The following is a 22,758-nucleotide window of genomic DNA, read 5'->3' as shown; positions in this document are numbered from 1 at the left end:
TTTTCTAGGTACCTTTGATGCTACAAAAAGAAAGAAGAGAGACCACATTGCCTAAAAATGCCACAAACTGTAACATAACGAGAACTATCGTATTTGTTCCTCCCTCCCCCGCTCAAATGATATCCACCTACAGCCCAGCTAATGAGGGAGGGGAAGCCCATTACAGCATCTTCTTAGCTTGCACCACCTGCTGGTCATACTGGAGCACAGCACAGCATCAACATGAAAATACCTCTTTGGAGAAAGGGAGGTTTCTTCTCTCACACCACTGTAATTTTATTGATTTTAGTGGAGTTACTCCAGCTTTACACCAGGGTGAATAAGATCAGGTTTGGTCCCAAAAGATCTAGACAAAAGGCTGTTGAGAGCAAGGATGCACATATTTGATGCATAAAGTATTTCAGAAATAGGAAAGCAATCTTGCTGAAAATAATCTGTTACTTTTTAAAATGTGAATACAACATGTGGGAATTTGGGGATGGAGAGTGGGAAACTGTCTAATAAAATTATGCTAAAAATTGTATGTTCATTTTAACATTTAGGATGTTCAAAACAAGGTATTTATTTAACCATCTGAGGTCCTGGCAAGAGCCAACATGCTAAACTATACTTAAAAATTAAAGCTCAGAACCAAAATGTTCATGCCCAGGGTATTCCATAAGCATTTCAATCACAGTGTTAGATATTAGGGGATTTTTCAGAATGCTACTGTTGGTGTCAGTCTGTCTCTCCTGGTTTTAGTGAGGGAAAAAAACACTGTGATAGGAAGGGTCACAAGTTCAAATGAATAGACAACTTTAAAACCTTGTGAATTGTTGATGTTTGGCCCCTGGAAAAAGAGCAAGCAAATGTCCCCACCCAGATCCGTGTTTGCTCATTGAATAACAAAATTTTGACGCGTACAGTGTGGGTGCAGTCAGGCTGTCACCTCACAGCGGTTCTTGGGGTTAGAGTGGTGTCTTTCTGCACATGCTTCAGGAGATACAAGTTCACAATTAGACAGATTTCCCATTTAAACAGAAACGCACCCCTCAGAGTCCTCAAAATTCTGGTTATCTGCCTTTTGTTTGTTCAATAGCAAGTATCTAACTAGTTGTTAGGCAGCGATATTCAACAGGAGCTGGATGAGGGTTTGCTTAAAAAGGGTGCCAGGCTGCAGCCAGATACAGCAGACCACAACTCAGCCCTACAGCACGCATTGAGATGACTGGTGCTTGGAGCCATTATGCTGTTCTGTCCCAATCCATAGTATGAAACATTAAGTAACGACATTGTAGCTAACCTGGATCCATTAATTCCTGAACAATTGGCACCATGCATCATGTCCATCCATTCAAGAAATTTTTAGAATATTGCTACACACCTTAAAGAACCCTGAAACTGGGCCTCATCTATTTAAAGTTGTTGAAACCAGTTACAATAAAGCTCAGGGGATTGGGGGAGTGGATCTAGGCTGCCGTTATCTACCATGTTTCATCCTGTAGCGTATTTATACAAGTCAGTTAGAAATAAGTCAAAGTGATGGTGATGGGAAGATGGTAACTGAACGCTATGGCCATGGTATATTTTGCTCTTAATACAATAAGCATAATATAAAGCAACCACACACACGCATAACACTGTTCACTAAAATTGTTCACAGTATACAAGGTCTAGTTACATATGCGCACACTGCTGCTCTGGCTGGTTTCTAAAACACAGACGACAGTGAGCACCACTAGAGGGTTCAGAAATTATTTAAAGAGCACTACCCAGTTTCTGTACATTAGAATAGCATATGTAGATGACCATGAAATGTGCAGCTTTTAATGACCTGACAGAATTGCTTTTGAGGCATTCACAAACTGCAATTTTTGTACGAAAGTACGTCTTAAATCACGCGGGCGGTAAATTACTAACAACCACCTATCAGGAACCATTGCCTGCTACAGGAGGCAGACATCCAACTTTGGATAGACCAGGATCATATGTGCTGATAACCTTTTACTTAGCTGTAGGGATGGGACACAAATACCTGATACATATACACCGCTTTGACATTGATTTCTTCTTATCCTGAATTTCTGTCGATTGTGAAACACTTCCTTTTATAATGTCCTTGTTGAAATTGTTAATCATCCACCATGTTGCATTTTAATGATATTCAGCCCACAAAATCATGGTTCAAAGTTCACTAATGATCAGACTTAAACCAAGTTACGGTTTTTTGGCTGGGGGAGAAAGGCGGTGAGATTTGATGCAAAACACAGTCTGATATCACAGTGGCATTTTTTCATTATTCAACCTACCTTGAAGCCAGTCTAGCTGCCAAATTGGCTGTAATCATTCCTGGAAGCACAGCCTCTAAATCTGGTGTACCTAATAATGTGTCACATCATTCAGTAAATGATTGGCTGATAGTGATACCATAAACATAGGTCTTCAAAATGACACAGCTTTCATTGATTTGGAACATGTTTCATTAAGTAGGCTACTCACAGGATACCCATAAACAGCCATTTATTGCTCTTCTCTGGTTTATGGGCCTGATCCAAAGCTGGGATCAACCCCAGTGAAGTCAGGATTGAGTCCTAAAAAAGAGAAATCACTGGCACCCATTTTAACACACTATTTGTACCTAGAATACCAACTTTACATGCATATTTGTAAAACTGGTCAAAACGGAAACTATTTAGCAGGCATCTTCAACCCAGAGAATGCCTGGGAATAGGAGCAATCACCTAGCACTTTTCTGTCAAGACATCCATCATCATGCGCTGTCCGGGGGAGGGGTGTGTGCAACTCTATTTTTAAACATTCTTTCATCCTAATGATAAAAGTCAAATAAGGTCATGTTATCAAAGCAAGCGGTGATGCTCAAAAACCAGGAAGTACAATGGAAAAAATACCCCATCAGTTTACGGGGCTCTGTATCGCTTCATTTTTTTCAGTTGCCTTTAATTTTTAGAAGTGGGATTACTTTTCCCTGAGCACCCTCTGCACTTGTTAAAGTTGTGTTGTATAAATGCCATTCTGAGGTAGTAGACCACAGACAAAGTGACAGGGTAGATACAGTAACCCTCCTCCACATCTACATCTAGAAATTATTTATGAGGCTAACATTTTGATGAAAGAGCATGAAAAGGGAGGATATTTCTTCCAATCCTTTTAAAGTCAACAGGGAAGTTTCTTTAATTGGATGCGAGTTGTTGACCGGTTTGTTGCCCGCAGTGATGGCAGGTGGGAAGGAGGGAAAGCAATCATGCATTCTTGATGACAGGTTGCTGGAATGGTATGTGGGGGAATGCAGAAAATAGAGTTATATAGAGGAAGTCATTCTGTGTGGCACACCAATTATAAGAAAACTCCACAATAGATGGAGAAAAGGCTATGTGTAAAAATAGCTAAGACTGGTTGAGGATATAAATATATACATGACTAGACCAGCCGATGGGGCCTCAGCATGCCCTATCTATTTTGCTAGAGACGAAATAAAAGAGCGGAAAATTGGCATTCTAACCTTCCCCTCTGACCCTAAACAAGCCCTTATGCATGAATACATTTTGGGGCTCTGTGCACGGGGGCTTAAGCACATGCTTCAAGTTAAGCACAAAATTAATTCCTTTCCTGAAGTGGTGCCTTTGAGGGGCATGGTTGAGTGGGAGGCTACTCTTTGCCCCACCATATCCATGCAAACCCCTGTGGATTTTCTTGCAATGAAAGCATTATTTTAGAGCAGTGGTCGAAGACAGAGAGGGAAGAGCCGAGCTGCCGCAGGCGTGCCACCAAAGAATCAAAGGTGCAGGAGCGACCCTCCTGCCACTCTGGCGGCACTCCTCCTGCTGCGCACCCCCAGGGATGGTCTTGCGCACCCCACTTTGGAGACCACTGTTTTAGAGGATTCCCCTCTCCATCAAACCCTACCCCCACGGTGTGGCAGAAGTGCAGGTTGGGGAGCCCAAGCACAGGACTTTATATTTCCTTTTTGCTCTGCACATATGTAGCCGAGGCTAAACCTGGTTATAAAAAGGCCAAGGTGCACACTGTAGCGTGTGTGTCAGAGGGGGATGGCCAGTGATACCCACATTCCCTGGAAACAGAAGTTAGCAAGGGAAAAGTGACTTGAGGCCAGCTTGTCTCTGCCATGGAGGCAGAGGAATCAATCCTTGCTGCCTTGCTTCTTTCTTCTGCCTACAATGGACCGTGACTATTAAAGCAAAGCTGGGAGTGGTTTCAGAGCAGTTTTGCAAAAAATTGTCACCACTTACATTCCTCCTCCATTCTCTCTTCCATCTTCACCATGCTTCATTCCTTCTCAAACTCTCACTTCCTTTGCACTGCTGCCAGCATTCAGTTTTGCTGTACCTTCCACTCCCCTTTCTACCAGCCACACTTGCCCACTCTCACTCCTGGATCTTGCCTCCATTCCTGCAACCAACCTCATTGCTTTCACCACCTGCTTAGCTCACCTGGCCACACATTTCTTCTCTTCATTCTCCAGCCTTGCTTCATGCTGCTGCTCCAACTAGCAGTGGAGTTACATACAAAATCCTGTCTTAGTGAGTTTCCTCCCACATGGTTTCACAGTGTAAGGGTCTGTGCCTCAACACATCCTGGATGGAACAATGCTGTCAGGCCAGGACTGAAATGACTCTTTTTACTGGAGACTGGATAGTGAATCTTCAATTCTAAGATCACTTAACTGAAGATTACACCAATTATTACAGAGACTTTTGCCCTTTAAAGAAAATGACATGTTCCAGCAGGGAGGAGCTTAGGGTTCCCCCACAGGGCCCAAGGAGCTCTCCTTTTACACTTTAAGATGGTTATCATAGATTGAAATGGGGGAGGTAGACTCTCACTGCATCAGCAAGCAGAGAAGGGGGTGCTCCCCAAATCAAAGAGAGGCAGAGGCAATCTCCCTTAGCTTTTTGCAGAGGAAAAGCTCTTGTTCCTCACTCCCCGATACCCCTTAGAATAATAAAATCTTATGGTTGGAAGAGACTTCAGGAGGTCATCTAGTCCAATCCCCTGCGCAAAGCAGGACTAACACCAACTAAATTATCCCAGCCAAGGCATTGTCAAGCTGGGCCTTAAAAACCTCTAAGGCTGGAGATTCCACTACCTCCCCAGGTAACCCATTCCAGTGCTTCACCACCCTCCTAGTGAAATACTGTTTCCTAATATCCAGCCTACACTTCCCCCTCTGCAACTTGAGATCATTGCTTTTTGTTCTGTCATCTGCCACCACTGAGAACAGTCTCCATCCTCTTTGGAACCCCCTTTCAGGTAGTTGAAAGCAGCTATCAAATCCCCCCATTCTTCTCTTCCGCAGACTAAACAATCCCAGTTCCCTCAGCCTCTCCTCATAAGTCATGTGTTCCAGTCCCCTAATCATTTTTGTTGCCCTCCGCGGGACGTTCTCCAATTTTTTTACATCCTTCTTGTAGTGTGGGGCCCAAAACTGGGCACAGTACTCCAGATGAGGCCTCACCAATCAGCCAAAGAGCTTGAAGACTGTGCTGAGATTTTAAAAGCTGGTTTTACTTTTCTGTTTGAACAAAACATAATAAAAAACAGTGAGCAGTCAGACCACAACTGTTTTCAAAATGTAAAACCCTATACTTTAAGGATGTTACCAAAAATAAAATAAAAAAAGAAATCATGGACATTTTCATCTGGATTTCAACATTTTCATGTCCATAAAAATCCCTAAAAAAGAAAAAAAATCAGTTAAAATTAGAAAAGGACTTATAAGAAACTGGATAAATACAATGAACACATAAATAAAGAGAGAGACTTAATCTTATACATTCTTCATGCATTCAGAAGTCCATTCAATTAATCAGAAATCCATTTATTTGTGCTGTTTAAGAGTAACCAACAGTACTTCATTACTGTGGGTGCTTTTTCTTTTTCATAATCTGAGACTGCCTCAGTTCTTCAGTCCCATGAGCATATGGACAAGATTCAGAAGTCAGAGAACAACCATCAGGATGGTGGATGAAAAACCAACAGAGACGTGTTTTAAAAGCTTCAGCAGAAAATCTTCGTTTTACTTCTGACTTGGTTCGCTTTGAGGGTTTCTCTTCTCTCCAGTCACGAATATGAACTCTTCCATTTAGAACTGAGGGTTTAAAAAAAAAAAAAAAAAAAAGCAAGCACACAAACCATTACTAGAGGTCAGTGGGAATTACACCGATCATCTGCGAATACATATATGGACTATAAATGGGCTATTCGTGCCCAGGAAGCAAGCACAGATTGGTGGGACCGCATAGTGTTGCGGGTCTGGGACGATACCCCGTGGCTGCGAAACTTTTGCATGTGTAAGGGCACTTTCATGGAACTTTGTGACTTGCTTTCCCCAGCCCTGAAGCACATGAATACCAAGATGAGAGCAGCCCTCACAGTTGAGAAGCGAGTGGCAATAGCCCTGTGGAAGCTTGCAACGCCAGACAGCTACCGGTCAGTCGAGAATCAATTTGGAGTGGGCAAATCTACTGTGGGGGCTGCTGTGATGCAAGTAGCCAACACAATCAAAGATCTGCTGATATCAAGACCTGTGAAATGTGCAGGTCACAGTGGATGGCTTTGCTGCAATGGGATTCCCTAACTGTGGTGAGGCCATAGACGGAACCCATATCCCTATCTTGGCACCAGAGCACCAAGCCGGCAAATACATAAACGGCAAGGGGTACTTTTCAATAGTGCTGCAAGCTCTGGTGGATCACAAGGGACGTTTCACCATCATCAACGTGGGATGGCCGGGAAAGGTTCATGACGCTCGCATCTTCAGGAACTCTGGTCTGTTTCAAAAGCTGCAGGAAGGGACTTTCTTCCCAGACCAGAAAATAACCATTGGGGATGTTGAAATGCCTAAAGTTATTCTTGGGGACCCAGCCTACCCCTTAATGCAATGGCTCCTGAAGCCGTACACAGGCAGCCTGGACAGTAGTCAGGAGCTGTTCAACTACAGGCTGAGCAAGTGCAGAATGGTGGTAGAATGTATATTTGGACGTTTAAAGGCGCGCTGGCCCAGTTTACTGACTCAGTTAGACCTCAGCAAAACCAATATTTCCATTGTTATTACTGCTTGCTCTCGCTCCACAATATCTGTGAGAGTAAGGGGGAGACGTTTATGGTGGGGTGGGAGGTTGAGGCAAATCACCTGGCCGCTGGTTACACACAGCCAGACACCAGGGCGGTTAGAAGAGCACAGGAGGGCGCGGTACGCATCAGAGAAGCTTTGAAAACCAGTTTTTCATGACTGGCCAGGCTACAGTGTGAAAGTTCTCTTTGTTTCTCCTTGATGAAATCCCCTGCCCCTTGGTTCACTCTACTTCCCTGTAAGCTAACCACCTTCCCCTCCTCCCTTCGATCACCGCTTGCAGAGGCAATAAAGTCATTGTTGCTTCACATTCATGCATTCTTTATTAATTCATCACACAAATGGGGGATAACAGCCAAGGTAGCCCCGGAGGGGTGGTGGAGGAGAGAAGCACCGGGAGAGGTGGTGGAGGAGGGAAGGACAAGGCCATACAGCACTTTAAAAGTTTAAAACTTATTGAATGCCAGCCTTCTGTTGCTTGGGCAAACCTCTGGGGTGGAGTGGTTGGGTGGCCGGAGGCCCCCCCACTGCGTTCTTGGGCGTCTGGGTGAGGAGGCGATGGAACTTGGGGAGGAGGGCAGTTGGTTACACAGGGACTGTAGTGGCGGTCTGTGCTCCAGCTGCCTTTCCTGCAGCTCAGCCATATGCTGGAGCATATTAGTTTGATCCTCCAGCAGCCTCAGCACTGAATTCTGCCTCCTCTCATCACGCTGCCGCCACCTTTCAGCTTCAGCCCTCTCTTCAGCCCGCCACTTATTCTCTTCAGCCCGCCACCTCTCCTCCCAGTCATTTTGTGCTTTCCTGCACTCTGACATTGTCTGCCTCCATGCATTCGTCTGTGCTCTGTCAGTGTGGGAGGACAGCATGAGCTCAGAGAACATTTCATCGCGAGTGCATTTTTTTCCGCCTTCTAATCTTCACTAGCCTCTGGGAAGGAGAAGATCCTGTGATCCTTGAAACACATGCAGCTGGTGGAGGAAAAAAAAGAGATAGTGGTATTTAAAAAAAACACATTTTATAGAACAATGGGTACACTCTTTCATGGTAAATCTTGCTGTTAACATTACATACATAGCACATGTGCTTTCGTTACAATGCCACATTTTGCCTCCCCCCACCGCGTGGCTAGCCCCCACTCCTTGCCCCTCCCCGTGGCTAACAGCGGGGAACATTTCTGTTCAGCCACAGGCAAACAGCCCAGCAGGAACGGGTACCTCTGAATGTCCCCTTAAGAAAAGCACCCTATTTCAACCAGGTGACCATGAATGATATCACTCTCCTGAGGATAACACAGAGATAAAGGACAGATTTTGTTTGAATGCCAGCAAACATACAGTGCAATGCTTTGTTCTACAATGATTCCTGAGTACGTGCTACTGGCCTGGAGTGGTAAAGTATCCTACCATGGTGGACGGAATAAGGCTGCCCTCCCCAGAAACCTTTTGCAAAGGCTTTGGGAGTACATCCAGGAGAGCAGCGAATGCCAGGGCAAATTAATCATTAAATTAATGATTTAATTAATCAGCAAGTTTGCGGATGACACTAAACTGGGAGGAGTGGTAGATACGCTGGAGGGTAGGGATAGGATACAGAGGGACCTAGACAAATTGGAGGATTGGACCAAAAGAAATCTGATGAGGTTCAACAAGGAGAAGTGCAGAGTCCTGCACTTAGGACGGAAGAATCCAATGCACCACTACAGACTAGGGACCGAATGGCTAGGCAGCAGTTCTGCAGAGAAGGACCTAGGGGTGACAGTGGACGAGAAGCTGGATATGAGTCAACAGTGTGCCCTTGTTGCCAAGGCGGCCAATGGCATTTTGGGGCGTATAAGTAGGGGCATTGCCAGCAGATCGAGGGACGTGATCGTTCCCCTCTATTCGACATTGGTGAGGACTCATCTGGAGTACTGTGTCCAGTTTTGGGCCCCACACTACAAGAAGGATGTGGAAAAATTGGAGAGAGTCCAGCGAAGGGCAACAAAAATGATTAGGGGACTGAACACATGACTTATGAAGAGAGGCTGAGGGAACTGGGATTGTTTAGTCTACGGAAGAGAACAAGAGAAGAATGAGGGGGGATTTGATAGCTGCTTTTAACTACCTGAAAGGTGGATCCCAAGAGGATGGATCTAGACTATTCTCAGTGATAGCAGATGACAGGAAAGGAGTAATGGTCTCAGGTTACAGTGGGGGAGGTTTAGGTTGGATATTAGGAAAATCTTTTTCACTAGGAGGGTGGTGAAACACTGGAATGTGTTACCTAGGGAGGTGGTGGAATCCCCTTACTTAGAAGTTAAGGTCAGGCTTGACAAAGCCCTGGCTGGGATGATTTAGTTGGGATTGGTCCTGCTCTGGGCAGGGGGTTGGACTAGATGGCCTCCAGAGGTCCCTTCCAACTCTGTTATTCTATGATAAACATGCTTGCTTTTAAACCATGTATAGTATTTTAAAAGGTAAACTCACCAGTGGTTCCTTCTCCGCCTGGCGGGTCCGGGAGGCAGCCTTGGGTGGGTTCGGGGGGTACTGTCTCCAGGTCCAAGGTGAGCAACAGTTCCTGGCTGTTGGAAAAACTGGTTTCTCCGCTTGCTTCCTGTGAGCTATCTACAACCTCATCATCATCATCTTCCTCGTCCCCAAAACCTGCTTCTGTGTTGCCTCCATCTCCATTGAAGGAGTCAAACAACACGGCTGGGGTAGTGGTGGCTGAACCCCCTAAAATGGCATGCAGCTCATCAGAGAAGCGGCATGTTTGGGGCTCTGACCTGGAGCGGCTGTTTGTCTCTCTGGTTTTCTGGTAGGCTTGCATCAGCTCCTTAAGTTTCATGCGGCACTGCTTCGGGTCCCTGTTATGGCCTCTGTCCTCCATGCCCTGGGAGATTTTGACAAATGTTTTGTCATTTCAAAAACTGGAACTGAGTTCTGATAGCACGGATTCCTCTCCCCATACAGCGATCAGATCCCGTACCTCCCGTTTTGTCCATGCTGGTCACCTCTGCTGATGAGCTCTGCACTCACTTGCAGCTTGCCACGCTGGCCAAACAGGAAATTGAAATTCAAAAGTTCGCGGGCCTTTTCCTGTCTACGTGGCCAGTGCATCTGAGTTGAGAGTGCTGTCCAGAGCGGTCACAATGGAGCACTCTGGGATAGCTCCCAGAGGCCAATACCGTCTCATTGCGTCCACAGTACCCCAAATTCAATCTGGCAAGGCCGATTTCAGCGCTAATCCCCTTGTCGGGGGTGGAGTAAGGAAATCGATCTTAAGAGCCCTTTAAGTTGAAAAAAAGGGCTTCGTTGTGTGGACGGGTGCAGGGTTAAATCAATTTAACGCTGCTAAATTCGACCTCAACTCCTAGTGTAGACCAGGACTTATAGGGGATGTCATTGTTATATTGGACAGTTTTAGGGCACCTTATGTAGTCTGTGCTGAGCTGACTAATTTGTAGATAGTGGTTAGGCTTAGGATCTAAACTATCCTACAGGGGATAGCAAATAAATAATTATATAATAAATAAAACCCTGTGTGTAGAAATAGAGGTACCCCTCGAAGAGATGCAGATACTGGAAAGTAACATCCCTCTCTTTAAATGGCATAAATAATACATAAATTTTGGGAAAGCCCAACCCAAACAAGAGGTGGAGTTAGCCCTGGAATGAAAACTCTTGGCTTCAAACACTGGGCACCTATTTATAAAAGGAAAACAACTTTGTTTATTTGTAGGGAAAGGGAAATTTTCAAACAAATAAGTTAACCTTTTGGAGCCTGATTCAAAGTCCACTATCATCAGTGGAAAGACTCCAATTGACTTCCCTGGGTTTTGGATCAGGGCCGCTATAGAGAAGGAAGTGTCCATCGAATAAAGGAGAAAACCAGAAATGAGGAGTTAATTCTTCCACCACCTTCCCTTAATACCATGTGATTTCAGGGAAGTCATTTAACATCTTTTTAAAATTAATTTTGATTTTTTTGTACATAAATCATATAAAAGCATATGGAGGTGTGTGTGTGCGCGTGTACACACATGGAGTGAGACATTTAAATAAATACAATACTATCAACATCAGAATAAAGGAATGCAAATATACAGAGCCCTGCACAGATACAAAATTTGTATCTGCATCTGATCTGCGATCCACAAACATTGTCTGCAGATATCTGCGGATATCTGCAGATTTGCAGGGCTCTACAAATATACTAATTTATTGTTTTATGGGCTAAGCATCATTTAAATTTCTGTGCCCCAGTTCAACCATCTACCTGCAAAGTATATGTCACGTATCCCCCTCACTCGGGTATTACAAGGTCTAATTAAGGGTTTGTACAGTGTTTTGAGATCCCCAAGTAAAAAGGTGCGATAGTACATATAATGAGTATTCGTAATATAGAGAAACCTGGTATTTGCAAGTAATCCTCTTTACTAATGCTTTACCCTAAACATTTTTCTGCAGTTAAACCTTCCTTTTTGCTAGGAGCTGAACACTATATATTGTAATCCTGCACATGTTCTCTCTTTCTTTTGATACTGCATTACTCCACATTTTAAAAATTAATTGGCAATAAAAAGCAGGGTGTTCTTTCTGAGATCTGTAAATGAGAATCTTCAGCAATGAGAATGGTGCACCAAAGTATGCCACAGAGAAGAGATTTAGAGCCTCCAACTGGATCATGTGAATGTATCTTTGTGCCTGCATGGAGAGCCACTGAAATTAAAGGAGTTTTGCATCAGGCACAAAAGGCCTTGACCATATTCACTAGCACAGGGGTTCTCAAACTTCATTGCACCGCGACCCCCTTCTGACAACAAAAATTAGGGGGGCGAACCAAAGCCTGAGCCCCACTGCCCTTGGGAGGGAGGGGAGAGCAAAGCCAAAGCCCAGGGCTTCAGCCCAAGGCAGGGGGCCTGTAACCTGAGCCCCGACACCCACAGCTGAAGCCCTTGGGCATCAGCTTTGGCCCCGGGTGGTGGGACTCGGGCTTCAGCTTCACGACCCACAGTTTGAGAACTGCTGCACTAGCAGGATCAGGGCCAGAAACTGTACATACACATCTGTGACTGTATACTGAATTTTATATGTATAAGAATAAAGAAACCATATAGAAAGCAAGTTAATACACAAGAGAGGAAGAAGAAAAGAGGGTGGAAGGAAGGGGAGATAAACAATTACTGGCAAGTTTCCGGGAGCTATTGTCTTTATGCCATTTAGCCCATGTAATTATGGACTGCTCCTGTATCTTTAAAAATGTATCCACATTATTCTGTATTCTGAAAATCACTTTTAAAACCTATGGAGTGCAATATAATCTTAATACCACTGATTTTGCAGCTCGCTTGCAATTTAAAAAAAAAAAATTCATTTTCGGTTTACCCAGAACCAGAATTTTTGGTGAAAAAAGTTGAAAAAAAAATTGTTTTGGGTCAAACTAAAGTGCTTTGTTTGATCCAAAATGAAACAATTTCATTTTGACTGAGCTTTTCTTTCCTTTTTTCAATTTAAAAAAAATATTAAAAGGTAATTTTAAAATGAAAAGTCACTTCAAATAGAAAACTCAAAATGTTTAGAAAATGTGAAAATTAAATGTTTCAGCTTTTCTGGAATTTTTTTAAAAGCTGTTCCCCGCCCCTCCCCTCCCCTCAATCAAAACAATTTGTCACAAATTCACAGAATGCTCTGGTTAACCCAAATCTGCATTTTTTGCCCATCTCTGTATCATTCCTTTAGGCCTGAGAGAAAGTGCTCCTACCAATGATAGAGGATTATTTTGCCTTGTGATAGGCTAATATATATAAATGCATTTTATCCCAGTTCTTAAAAGCGAAATCAGTTTAGTGTTACCATCTCTCTCAAAACTCAGAGAGAATCGAACAGAGGGATGTTAGCATGTAAGATCAGGTTCAATCATTCCAGGATATTAGTCCCAAACTGGACCAAATATGTGACTATAAAATGCCAGCACAGATTTGTAATTTTAAGCTCCTGGCTAATTATTCTTTTTGCATCCCCGCCTTTTTGGATCTTCTTTGTCAGAAAAAGAAATCGAGCCACCAGATGTCCCAAACTATCACTCAGTCTTGCGTCACAAACTCTGTGAATGCTGTTTCAAGCAATGTTGCTAATGGCCTTGATTGTGCACTGGTGTTGGGAGTGGCATGAACGACACTTCATTCCAGAACACGCTGGTATAAAAGGAGAGAGCACCCACATCCCCTTCCCACAGAAAGGTGCAGCATGCTCCCAGTTCTGCTGGCATGGAGAAGGCAGAGGAGCTATGGCCCCATTTTCTCTTTGCCCTCTTTGGCGTGGCCAGTTTTAAGCTCGCTCCAAGGATGGCTGGTGGTAAGAATCCCCTCTCCCCCTAGCCCTGTCACAATAGCAGAATGACGTCTCTATTGAAGCCTCACAGGTGGAGTAACTTCTGTGCCACTTATTCAATTAGCCCCATATCCAAATCTCCTCTCCTCAGGTAGCATGCAGACAGCCCCCAAGGAGCTTGGCATAAGGAAAACAGGAGAACTCGCCTCCTGCTGGGGGTCCCAAATCCTGCCCCACCTTGCTTTGTAGTGGAACTTCACTAGTTCCACCACAAGATGATCATCCATGGAAGGGGCAACATGAACCCGAAGGACAAGTGTGAACTGACTCTTCTCAGTGGGTGTTAACTCTGACCCATATCCGACCTTGTCAAAACCAGCACTTTTCCTAATGATGGTCACACAGTTCCATTGGTGGTAGCAACAGAGGGCACACATGTTTATAACCTCTGGCATCTAACACTTCCCAGGGCTAGGACTAATACCATAGAAAGTCCTCGTGTAGATGTAACATTGTCTGGGCTTTTATATTATTCCTCAGGACTACTATAGTCTGGAACTACCACAAAGCTTCTACCTACTTCCTCTCAATAAAACAAGAAGAATATACGTTTTCTGGTAAACTACCAGTTCATCAACTGGTACCTGGTGACACTCTGGACAATAGTCATGGGTCAGTTGCCTCCCATATTTCTGCTAACATGGGACCATTGGATCCAAGAACTGAAAACTCTTTATAAAACACACTCACGTTATACAAACCTATGCACCAACGTTTGAAAGTGCTGGTTTTGAGTATTATTCAGCAGCTAGGCATCAGTGCCACAAAAATCCTACAATGACAGCAGCAAAAAGAAAACCCGAAGAAAATCAACAGATCATTAAAAAAATATATATATTTTGTTGTTAGCTTCCTATTCTGCCAGGCTACTGCAGCCTGTATAAAGCTGTCAAGCCTCGCATAATTAGAGGCTCTACTCTAGACCAATTGTCTTTTGTGTGGGCATTTTTCTCTGGAGTGCTTGTTAAGTCCAAACTAAGTCTTAATGAGAGGCTCCAGAAGACTTTCTTAATCTGCACTTGACTTCCTTCAACACTGTCACCACTGTAGGAGGGGGGAAAGTTTTCTCCAATCTAGTCCAAGTGTAGCATCCTGCTGAGAATTCCTGCTACAGTAACAGGTAAATAAGGGGGAAATGGTTTGTATAGGGAAGCATGCCAGATTCACAGCTCATCCCTACCAGCTGACTAATTAGCAAGGCATCAATCTCATTCTGCCCTACCCTTCAAAAGAAAGATCTACAAATGACATTTTAGGAAATACAATAGGAGTAAATATAAGGAAAATTCTGCTCATCAAGGAAGTGTGCTCAGTATTTTGAAGATCTAATCCAGTGATCTTTCAATTATATATAAATCAACTCAGAAAAATATAAATGAGAGATTATCAATGAAAACCTCTCTATTCTTTACCTTCAAACACCTGATGATTGTTCCTGAGCAATGTCTGCAGGCCTCCATATTCATTCTTTAATCTCTTTAAAGTCTCTTTGTCTAAACGTTCTGCTACTTCCCTCAAGGAAAGACTTTCTGCAGACAACAATAATATAGCCATTAAAAAAGGAATGTCAGTTCACCAGACCAGCATAATTACAAGCAAAATCTATACACTGGAGCATGGTATCCCAGCATTGCAGTTAGGAAGCTACAGGATATTTTTGGAGTTATTTTGTATGGTTTCTCTCCAGAGTGGCAGAAATATTTTGCTGGTTGATCCATTATAACCACCAGGGCCTGTTCAGCAGTATATCACCTAGCTAGGCAGTTAGTCCCCATTTTGTAATTGTGCGTTTGATTTTTCCTTCTTAAGGGTAGTACTGTATTGAATTGCATCTTGTTGATTTCAGACCAATTCTCCAATGTGTCAAGGTGGTTTTGAATTCTAATCCTGTCATCCCAAGTGCTAACCCCTTCCACATTGGTTTCATCCACAAATTTTATAAGCATACTCTCCACTCCACTATCCAAGTCCCCCAGTTTGACAGTAAACCATTGATAATTACTTTTTGAGTAGAGTCTTTCAACCAGTTTTGCACCCACTGTATAGTAATTTATTCTCAACCACATTTCCCCAGTTTGTGTATGAGAATGTCATGCAGGACTGTGTCAAAAAAAAACTTACTAAATTAAGAAATAGATATAAGCGTTTGCAGACAGGCTTTCAAAAAGTAGCCTTAAAATTGTCAACAATGAAACGTAAATTGAGTTAATTTTTTAAAAGTAAAAATACAGACTATCACCCAGTATTTAAAAGTGAAAAAAAGCATCTAGCAAATGATAAAAAAATAGAGTGTGAATAGATGATATAAAAATCTAAATGGTATGGCATCTAAGGAGGTTAGCAGAGAAATTTTTGCAAATGACTTTGCAACTAATTAACATTAGTGTACCAATTACAGGGATGACAGCAGTAAAGAGACTCCTAAGATTATTCTGTATATTTGCCATAGGAAATAGCATTACAGTACTTTTCATGGTATGTACTGACAGCAGCAAAACTGTAAGTATTAGTAGCAAGCACTGTTGTATGCAATGTACATTGCATGTAAAGAACAATCTTACCTCCTTTATTCCAGGTGTTCAAACGTACGTCAAGTGTATGATCCCATGGTTTCTTTTGGGCTGCATTTAACAGTAAGCGTGCCACGGTCAAAACCACAACATCTACAAAATCCCGAGGGAGAGCAGCACAGTTCCTGACTTGTTCTACCTTTTCTCTGGGTTGAAATCCAGATAACCAGACCCTGCCACCACCTGTCTTTGTCTCATTTGCAGCACACTCCGACACTGCTGCTTGGTCAATGACACAGTTTACAACATGGTGGTTGTCACACTGATTAGATCCAACTGTTTTGTCTGATGTGACCTCAGTGCAGGACTGACGGTTGTTAATATACTGTATTCTCTGTTTATTGATTCGATCCTCTTGCATAGGTGGATATGTTCTGGACTTCCCAATGAGGCATACCTATATTAGCAAAAATAAATAAAATTACTATTTATACTGCACCAAAGGTGTTCATGATGCTTTACAGCATCTTTACAATCCCTACCCAAAAGGCAGGATCAGGACCAAAAATGGGTCCCTACTTTAAGGATCTTACAGTGTGAATTTTATGAGATACAGCAAGGGACAAACAACCTAAATGCTATGGGACAAACAAAGGCAGTAGGAGACTATATGGGAAAAGCAGATATACCATAAGATTTTCATTCCACTAACATGCATATGATTATGTAGCACTATAAAATGGTAGAGCCCCTTTTGCTTCCTTTAGGCCCCTTTTCGTGACACTAAGTGGGCCGTGACAGACTATGCAGGAGGCAGATGAATGGTTTTAGCCTTTGTATGGAAAATATTGTCTGCAATTATGTACTAATCTGTTGTGGCCTGCTTCTCCAATACAGGCATAATGAACAAACATATATGTGTTATAAATAGCTAGTAGCATTTTAAAAGGTCGTCAGAAATTACCCTTTTTGTTGAGGGAATTCTAAGGCAATCTTCTTCCACAGTGAAGCCACATTCCAATCCGACTTGCGTAACAAAATCAAGATATTCTCTGTATTGTGTCTTCTGGCTTTGCCTTCGGTTATATTTTCCATGGAAATCAAAGAAGCAACAAGGCAGTACAAAGTAGCAACAAGAATAGGAAGACCTGCAAGAAGGATTATTGGCTACTGAATAATAGTTATAGAAGGCTAATTTTATTAAGTGGCTGTATGAAACAGTCAATACCACTTCTGATACAAGCAACAAACAATCATTTTAATGGCGCGACAGAGCTTCTAGATCAAGCAATATAAATATGTTCCTCCTTTTGTGCTCCTCTGAGTGAAATAGCCACTGGTTATTTTGGGGGTTTGCTCTAGAGATTTATCATCCCAGTTTAATTTAATACCAAAGGACCAAGTCCTGCAAACTCTTGCTGCTGGATGTAGTGAGTGGGACAGTCTAAGGCAGTAAGCACTAGACCGGATAGTAAGTGCTTGCAGGATTAGGACTTAAATCTAAGAATAAAATCTAGTTCGATTTCTTGTGCCAGAAAAACTGGAGAGCTGCTATGCTACTGCAGCTTTCTGTGATGGAGAAATGCCTCTACACAGGAACCCTATTCTCGTGCTTCCTAATGGGATACCTACAGAGATAAATGTTTTGTGAGTAGCCATCGCTCTGCTAAACACCAACCCCACCAAGTCCTGCAATGAGATCACAGACCACCACATTGTTTCATGAACAATGGAGGCAAAAGTATACAGTTATCCCAGGGCATGCATATAATAGAGCTTAGCAGAAACTTTTTTCCATACCTAGCTGCAATTACAGGTATCCATGGCGTTAGCTCATCTGAATGGTTTCCTATTAGCCAGTCAACATTTGAAAAGAGATAACTGTCGTCTGGTCTGATTGCACATTCCTTAAAAAATAAAATACATTTCATTCCCACATTTTTTAGAATTATTGCATTTGACACAGTGAGGGCAGCAGTATAAACCCTAAAATAGATTTGAGGGGAACAGCAACAGCGAATGTGAACTACCAATATTTTTCTGATCTGAACCAAAAGCAAATCCTTTTGCCATGAAACGATGTCTTATTGGTGCAAAGCATAAATAAGATAATAGTAGAAACACATAAAACAAGTCAGATGTAAAGCTAGACAGAGAGACTATAACAACAACAAAAACATGCATAAACATAAATATAAAATTATATAAATTTGATTGTATCCCTCCCCCACCACTCTTCTTGTGCCACTTGTCCTCTTAGACCACAATCTTGCAATCTGTATCTGCCTGGGCAGACTCCTGTGTCCCCAGAGAGCCCCAGTGACTTCAATTTGCAGGATCCGGGTCTTAGATCATAAAACCCTTTGGGACAGGGACTGTGTCTCCATATGTTTGCACAGCATCTATTGCAGGTGATTCATCAGAATTCAGCTTCTCTGGTCTGCTTCCCATCCCCTGGTCCACCTCAAATTAAATCCCATTTTTTCCCCTCTCCACCCCTTCTGCTCCTCTCTTCCCCCATGGCCATTCACCCTGATGTCATCTATGTACACCCTCTCACACCTCGACACAGCCACCATTCTTTGCCCCTTCAACTTATCACGGAGCTGCCGCCTGACACACACCAAGCCAGGGAGTTGCTAGGATGGGCGTGGGAACTGGGGAAAAAGATTTTGATGAGGGGGCTTTAATTAGAGAGGGTTGGGCTGTGTGGGGACTCAGCATGTCTGCACTGAGGCATCAGCACCTGACACCTTCCCTCCACGCTACTGCCATTGAGACTGTGCAATAACTACAGTTGGGGACATTCCATAAGGTATGCTGAACAGCAGGAACTGTTATTGGTTTAATTTAAAAATTCAAGAGTGGCCAACGCCCAAGATGCTGTCAGCACATGTGAGAGAGAAAATTGGAGTTTGTGGCTATTTCGCAAGAGGAACCCAAAGAACAGTGAGAAAGAGAGCTAAATTTTAAAAAGGAGGCATTTTAAAATGTTTCCTCATAAAAGTTAGTATATTTTTTCTCAGAATTTCCATGGAAAAATTAACAGTCCCCTGAAGTTACTGGGCCAGAGATGGAAACTGAACACAGAAAGATTTTAATCCTTCTTTAAATGAAAATCGCTATACAGCCTTAACTCTGGAGTCACTACCAATGCCTTCATTTTATATACAGTGTGCATGCATGTACGTACACACACGACATAGACACACACATGCTGCATACGCACACACATGTTCCTCAAAATGCTCCATGTAAATTCATCCAAATATACTAAACCAAAATGTTTGGTAAATGCCTTTATGTTCTGATAAACAAATTACCACCGACACTATATTTTAATTTTGATTGTTCATTTTTGAAACTGTATGGATTAGCAATGCCGTATTCTGCATTTAAATAATTATCTATAAGCAGATTTGTATTCATCACATCTGACAGCAGACTGGTGCTGCAATACTCCACATTTAATGAATAATTTTAGTATTGGCACTGCATGCCACAGATTGCAATACGCATACTACAAGTTGTGCTTTAAAAAAAAAATCAAGCTAAAAAACCTCTGAGGGTAACACAAAGATGCTATGAATAGGTGGTTTCTTCTTTTACAAACCCTGTAATTTAAAATTCCCTTAGCCACAAATGCATGTGATGAAATAAGGTTTCGAAATCTTCTCCTCCACCAAACAGCTTTTATAAGGCATTTATTTCAAACGTTTATGTATAATTCCCATAGCTTATGTTCATATTTGTAACCGTTCTATGTTCATTTAACCAAGACTGTAACCTAATTACTTGCACTTGCAAATTTAAAAAAAAACACACAAGACTAATCAAAATTAAAGGGCAAAAGGAAGATACTTTTCCTTCTTGTCACCTTGCTATACAATTAAGGGTCCAATGGTGCACACCACTGTGTTGAGTGCTCTCAGCTCCTAAAAAAGCTCATGAGAGTTGAGGGTGCTCAGCACCTCACCAGATGGTGCATTATGGCCTGATCCTGAGCCCAAAAAAGTGAATGGGAAAAACGTCCAATGACTTTCATGGGGCAAAGCCTAAATGAATTAATATATAACAGGAGAAAATAGAACATGACTGATTAGTTCAGAAGTGACTAGATATATATAGCATATGGGAGTTGATGTAGTACATTGTCTTGCCACTCTAGACTTTTACTTCCCAAACCCTTGGCTTAAAATCTGGTTCTGGACTGCGTGGGAAAACAACTGTGATAGCCACATTCTGTCTCTATTTGTCCACACGTGAGAGCCACTAAACAGTTTGATACAATTGGAGGTCTCTGTACTTGAGGACAGGGATTGGAAAAGCAGGGATGATGCATGCCAGCACTGAAGTGAATTAGCAGAGTTGCATGTAATAAATTAGTACCTTAAACTTCAATGACTTGTACAAACTCTGCTGGCCTGATTGAAGCTAATATCAACCCTTCAACTCCATGACTTTGAAATTCCTGTTTTTTTAAGCAGTGTGTGGAAAAGTCATACTGAACTCTGACATATGTTAATCAACAGCCTCAACTAGAACACAACTATATAGGGAGTTTGGTTTTTTTTAAGCAGCTGAATCTGGGGAAACCTTAGAGTACTTTTGAGAGAGTGGAAATAGGAAAAGTCAATTTCAGGAGTTTAGTGAAAAGAAAACGAGGAAACTAAGGAACAAGGCAACTATCAATCAACATGAGGATTTGATACACAGAAGACTATGCACAGCTGGATTGAAAGTGAATGTTCCTGTGTTCTAGTTGTTTCTGTTCTCATAAAAATGCTAATGTGGAATTTGAAAGATAATCCCTCTTTCAGACCCATTTTCCTGTCCAGTTTGCTGCAGGCTATTATTGTGATGGCTTATTACAAAATAAGCATAGCAGGTGATTGTTCCTTTTAAGACCGAACAATAATGCTGCTCCAAAATGGCATACTGCACTGTAGGAGGATTGTGGCTGGAATCATTTCCAGAGTGATTCTATTATGAACTTCTCAAGAATAAGCCAAACGCTTTTGAACTTCTATTTTCTTAAGGACAGCACTATGTGGTGTTGCTGCACCATCACTATATAAGCTCTGATCTTTCAAGATCAAAGATTGTATTTATTTTGTGTGCGTGGCGGGGAAGGGTGATGACGGGGAGGTTACCCATGCTGGTTCTTGTAACTGAGAACTGGGGGGAAATTGAGCATATGCATGCATACAGTAAGAAACAGACATCCTAATCCCAACCTTCCTTGCCAACAACCTACAAACATGACTATGCTGAACCATCACCCTGCAGCTGACAGAACAGTACTCATATATTCAAGTTAAATTAAATAATTTGAAGCAATGACTGATGAATAAATAAAAATAAAGATACTGTAGGTCTGTTTTTTACAATACCTCTAAATGTGTTTGTGGTCCATACATGTCCCATATTTTTCTTCTTCTGACATCAATTCCCCTACCTGGGTACTGAAATATTTGGATTAATAATTGGTTAAAAAATAAAACATAATATCTTATATTTATAAGCACGTATTTCATCCAAAAACTTCATACACACTTGCCAAATCAAGACACAAACCAAATACAGGGATAACTTGATCCACATTGACATGCAGCCACCTCTGTGAAACACAGCAGCACTGCGCGACAGGTGGAGTTAGATCCGGAATATCACGTCAAATGGAAAGAGCAGGGGAAATGTAGGTCGTCAGAATATAATTACCCAATTTGGACCTGGACCTGGACATGATGGTTGATGCCTGTTTGGGAAATGCCCTGGTTCTCTGTCTGAGCATAAACAAGTCAGAATCTTGGTTAGCTATCTCATCTCTCACTCATCCATTGAATCATTCCCAAACACCACTACCTACAGCACAAATCTGTTCCTTTGCCATCCAAGTATTGACTCTGCCCAAGCTTGTTTATCATGTATCTGACAGGATCTCACCATAAGGTGCTATGCCTGCACACTAAGCTAAGAAAAAAGGAATAAATTACCAACTTGACTTTCAGATTGAGTCTATGTTACACTGGATGGATGAAATAAACATTTCCATGAAATTTAAAAACGTTTTTCATTAAATGCCTAAAGTCCTATAAATTTTTTTTTTATAACTATTAAGTTCCTTTTCAAAAAGTTCTTAAAAACGATGAAGAAAATGTTCTGAGATGAAACAGACAGACTCTGAAAGTCATGGGATTTTGTTGTATCACATAGAACTCTTCTTTAACATTTTCGTTTCCATCAAACATTTCTGATAAAAATCAGACTCGAGGACCTACATTTTGTTATGCTCCATGCACACAAGCACCACGTACTGGTAGTCTTTTTCACAATTACATGACCATTTGTCACGGTAAGGAAAAATATCTTGTAGCTTTGCAGAATTGTTGGACTTTGGCTTCAATACAAACTTCCCTTCTTCTGAGATACAAATTACAGTAGCAAAATTAAATCCAGAGCATAGGTTCTCTGGCTCATTTCACCTTCTGACTACCAGTAAATGTCAGCTGTTATGTTACTTCCTGCTGGGTTAAATGGCAGGGTAACAAGGCCAGCTGCAAGGAAATCAGCTTAATCACTACTGTTAAGGGATAAATCCTGCAGTGAACCAGAGCTAGTTAGTTTTCTTTCCAAGGATCAAGTTGGTGTGGAGTGCTGTCAGTCCAGAAGTGTTCCCCCGGAATCCAAAAAGGCAGTACAGGCAACAACTAAACCCATAGACTGTCCCATAAAGTACAGTCTACGATACATTTAGTATACATTATATTACCTAGTTACCTTTTTT

General features: G+C 42.1%; 1 protein-coding gene across 4 annotated transcripts in view; it reads right to left on the bottom strand.

Moving 5' to 3' along the window:
* Positions 1-5,502: 5,502 nt before the first annotated feature.
* TRMT44 (tRNA methyltransferase 44 homolog) overlaps positions 5,503-22,758 on the bottom strand; it is a 31,922-nt gene continuing 14,666 nt past the window's right edge. For all 4 annotated transcript variants that reach the window (XM_043544719.1, XM_043544718.1, XM_037898147.2 and 1 more), the window contains 6 exons: positions 21,365-21,436; positions 17,772-17,878; positions 16,936-17,119; positions 16,023-16,428; positions 14,874-14,990; positions 5,503-6,106 (listed from right to left, as the gene is read on the bottom strand). In XM_043544719.1, coding sequence (XP_043400654.1) covers positions 5,874-6,106; positions 14,874-14,990; positions 16,023-16,428; positions 16,936-17,119; positions 17,772-17,878; positions 21,365-21,436 — 1,119 coding nt within the window. In that variant the 3' untranslated portion in view covers positions 5,503-5,873. The remainder of the gene's footprint in view (positions 6,107-14,873; positions 14,991-16,022; positions 16,429-16,935; positions 17,120-17,771; positions 17,879-21,364; positions 21,437-22,758) is intronic.

The sequence above is a fragment of the Chelonia mydas genome, chromosome 4 (assembly GCF_015237465.2).
Source record: "Chelonia mydas isolate rCheMyd1 chromosome 4, rCheMyd1.pri.v2, whole genome shotgun sequence".
NCBI lineage: Eukaryota > Metazoa > Chordata > Testudines > Cheloniidae > Chelonia > Chelonia mydas.
This window is presented reverse-complemented; position numbering and strand designations above follow the sequence as displayed.